Here is a 2,827-nt window from a genome sequence, read left to right as displayed (position 1 = left end):
CAGCAGGAAGTCTAGCCAAGGGCAGGCATACCTGTGCTACAGCTCCACCACTGCCTCCATGTAAGCAAAATAAGAAGTGGGATCCCTCCTTGGAGGCCTTACATTGGGAAGTCTGCCGAGGGGAACGGCCTCATTATTATCAGCTGGGAGACCATCAGATTGTAGACTGGGGCCCACATGGCCACCTGCAAGCTAATCATACGAATATTTTAGTCCAACCGTACCTCCAATGGTACTTTTGTGGGGTCAGCTAGAATCCCCTCCTTGCGTGGACAGAAGGAGGTTTGGTTCCCCTTGCCCTCAACTACAAGATTTTCCGGTTCAGGAAACCTTATGGAGATTAGGACATGTTTTCCATCCACTGAACTTATGGGACAGGGATTATCAACAGAAGTCCAATAATTATACTAGGACCTTTTCAAAATATCATTCAGATAGTAGTTTGGTATGTACCACACATCCTTATGTATTTCTCATGGGTCCCAGCTTACAAATTACTTAATAATTCTTTTCTAATACAGGTAGGAGAAAGGGCCTACTATTCATCCTGTATTACCAATCAAAATGTCACCTCATTGAATATAAACACCATTATAATATTGAGGAGACAGGCTGAGGTCTTAATACCCATTAACCTTACTAGGGAGTGGCAAGGTTCATCATCCATTGAAATTTTAGAAAGCATTAAGTCATTTGAGGCCTAGAAGATTTTTGGGGATGCTCATAACAGCCATTATCTTGGCTATTGTTATTCTTACTACTGCCAGCGTAGCTGTGGTGGGCCTTTCTGAGTCTGTGTAGACTGCCACGTTTGTAGACAGTATGGCCAAGAATGTAACTAAAGAATTTACTATGCAGCAGCACATAGGTAGAAGAATTTTGGCTAGGTTACAGGCTGTAGAAGCAGCCATTGAATATTTGAGGAAAAGACAGGACACCTTAGCATACAGACAAATACTTAATTGCAGTTGGGGACATAAGCACATATGTGTCACCCCCTTAAAATGGAACAGCAGTCACCATCAGTAGGTTGACATTAAGAGCATTTGTGGGGAGTATTTCATGACAATCTTACTGAAGAAGTGAATGCTTTACAAAAACAAATAAAGACTCCGTACTTGCTATTAATGAGCACAAACAACAAACTACTGCTTGGAATGCAGTAAAGGAGCATTTAAACTGGATAGACCCTACAAAACGGTTTCCTGGAATCAATTGGCACCTGATTGGACTAACTATTGCCTTTATTGTAATTCTTTTTGTTTTTCCTATAGTCTGTAGAATCAGAACTCAACAGTGAACAAGCCTCGTAGAACCCAACATTCCCAGGCGTCAAGTTCACCACAGCCTTCTGACTTCTATACCCAGCAAAACAAAAAAGGGGGAGATGTGGGGGAGCATGAGATTTGGTTGGAAAGTTTGTAAGGAGGACATTCTGAGAAAAGGGAAGTGTGCGGAAAGCCACCTGCTCTGTTTATTGGAACTCCGACTTAGGGGAGTGTTGAAAGCGGCACCCCTAATTATTCCTTGACCTTTCCAAACAAGTCTGTGCACATGCAGATCCCCAGGTGTTTACTGGAATCCTTATGCCCAATCTTTGGGTGTCCTTGCCTAGAGGACAATGCAAACACATGTGTCTTCCCAAGATTACTCATCCTACTGATTGTATTTAAAAGATAAACTTTATATCAAACTGCAATAAAAGCCTAACGAGGCAGGCAATTGAGGCTGCCTGGTTTCTTTAGCCAGGCCGTCCCTTAGCCCTCTTTTTCACAGTAACTGTTGTCTTGGAGTTATCATTCATCCGTCGTTCAGGGTCTGCTGGCACCTTTGCCAAAAAAACTTTTTTTATTGCTCTGTTTTTCTTTTAGACTTATTTAATTCTATTTCACTTTGATCCTAATGTCCACTCCCTCATTTGGGGATGGGGGGTGGTAGTGGAGTGGGTGGGAGGAAAGGCACTGGCGTCCCCAAGCCTTATTTCCATTTCAGGAAACTATCCCTTTTCAGATGACTCTACTGAATTGGGGTTGCCCAATAAAACTTGACTAATATTAAGGCCAGAACCAACACCCAAAGGAATTGAACAAGGTTCAATAATAACCTTGTATGTGATGTCTCTTTCATTTCTCCTTATTTTGTCTTATTTCCTTTCAGGGCTCCTGTTTTTTTAAACAAAGTTTTTTGTTTTTTTAAAATATAATTTTATTGATTTCAGAGAGGAAGGGAGAGGGAGAGAGAGAGAAACATCAATGAAGAGAGAGAATCATTGATCGGCTGCCTCCTACACGCCCCCCACTGGGGATCGAGCCTGAAACCTGGGCATGTGAATCAAACCCGGAACCCCTGATTCTGCAGGCCAACACTCTGTTCACTGAGCCAAACCAGCTAGGGCTAAAAAAAGTTTTAATGTGGAAATTTACAAGGGTAGAGAAAGCAGTTTAATGGACTCCTATATATAATTTCCCTTCAGTAATTCCCTTCAATGTTTAGCCAATCTTGTTCCATTCCACATCGTATTTTTCCCAATTTTTATCAATGAAAATTATTTTTTAAAAGTTTAAACAGCCTGGCCAGCGTGTGTCAGTGGTTGAGCATCAACCTATGAACCAGGAGGTCACAGTTCGATTCTTGGTCAGGGTACATGCCTGGGTTGTGGGCCCAATCCTCAGTTGGGGCATGCAGGAGGCAGCCAATCAATGATTCTCTCTCATCATTGATGTTTCTAGCTCTCTCTCCCTCTCCCTTCTTCTCTGAAATAAATAAAGAAAATATAAAAAAGTTTAAACAGTACAATGATCACCCATAAACCTACCACCTACACTCA

General features: G+C 41.9%; 1 protein-coding gene across 6 annotated transcripts in view; it reads left to right on the top strand.

Moving 5' to 3' along the window:
• The window catches only part of PRR13 (proline rich 13), a 23,170-nt gene extending 21,394 nt beyond the window's left edge, over positions 1-1,776 (top strand). For all 6 annotated transcript variants that reach the window (XM_015559593.1, XM_015559590.1, XM_015559592.1 and 3 more), the window contains exon 6: positions 1,275-1,776. In XM_015559593.1, the coding sequence (XP_015415079.1) occupies positions 1,275-1,313 (39 nt within the window). In that variant the 3' untranslated portion in view covers positions 1,314-1,776. The remainder of the gene's footprint in view (positions 1-1,274) is intronic.
• Positions 1,777-2,827: the final 1,051 nt, after the last annotated feature.

The sequence above is a fragment of the Myotis davidii genome, unplaced genomic scaffold (genome assembly GCF_000327345.1).
Source record: "Myotis davidii unplaced genomic scaffold, ASM32734v1 scaffold233, whole genome shotgun sequence".
Taxonomy (NCBI): domain Eukaryota; kingdom Metazoa; phylum Chordata; class Mammalia; order Chiroptera; family Vespertilionidae; genus Myotis; species Myotis davidii.
This window is presented reverse-complemented; position numbering and strand designations above follow the sequence as displayed.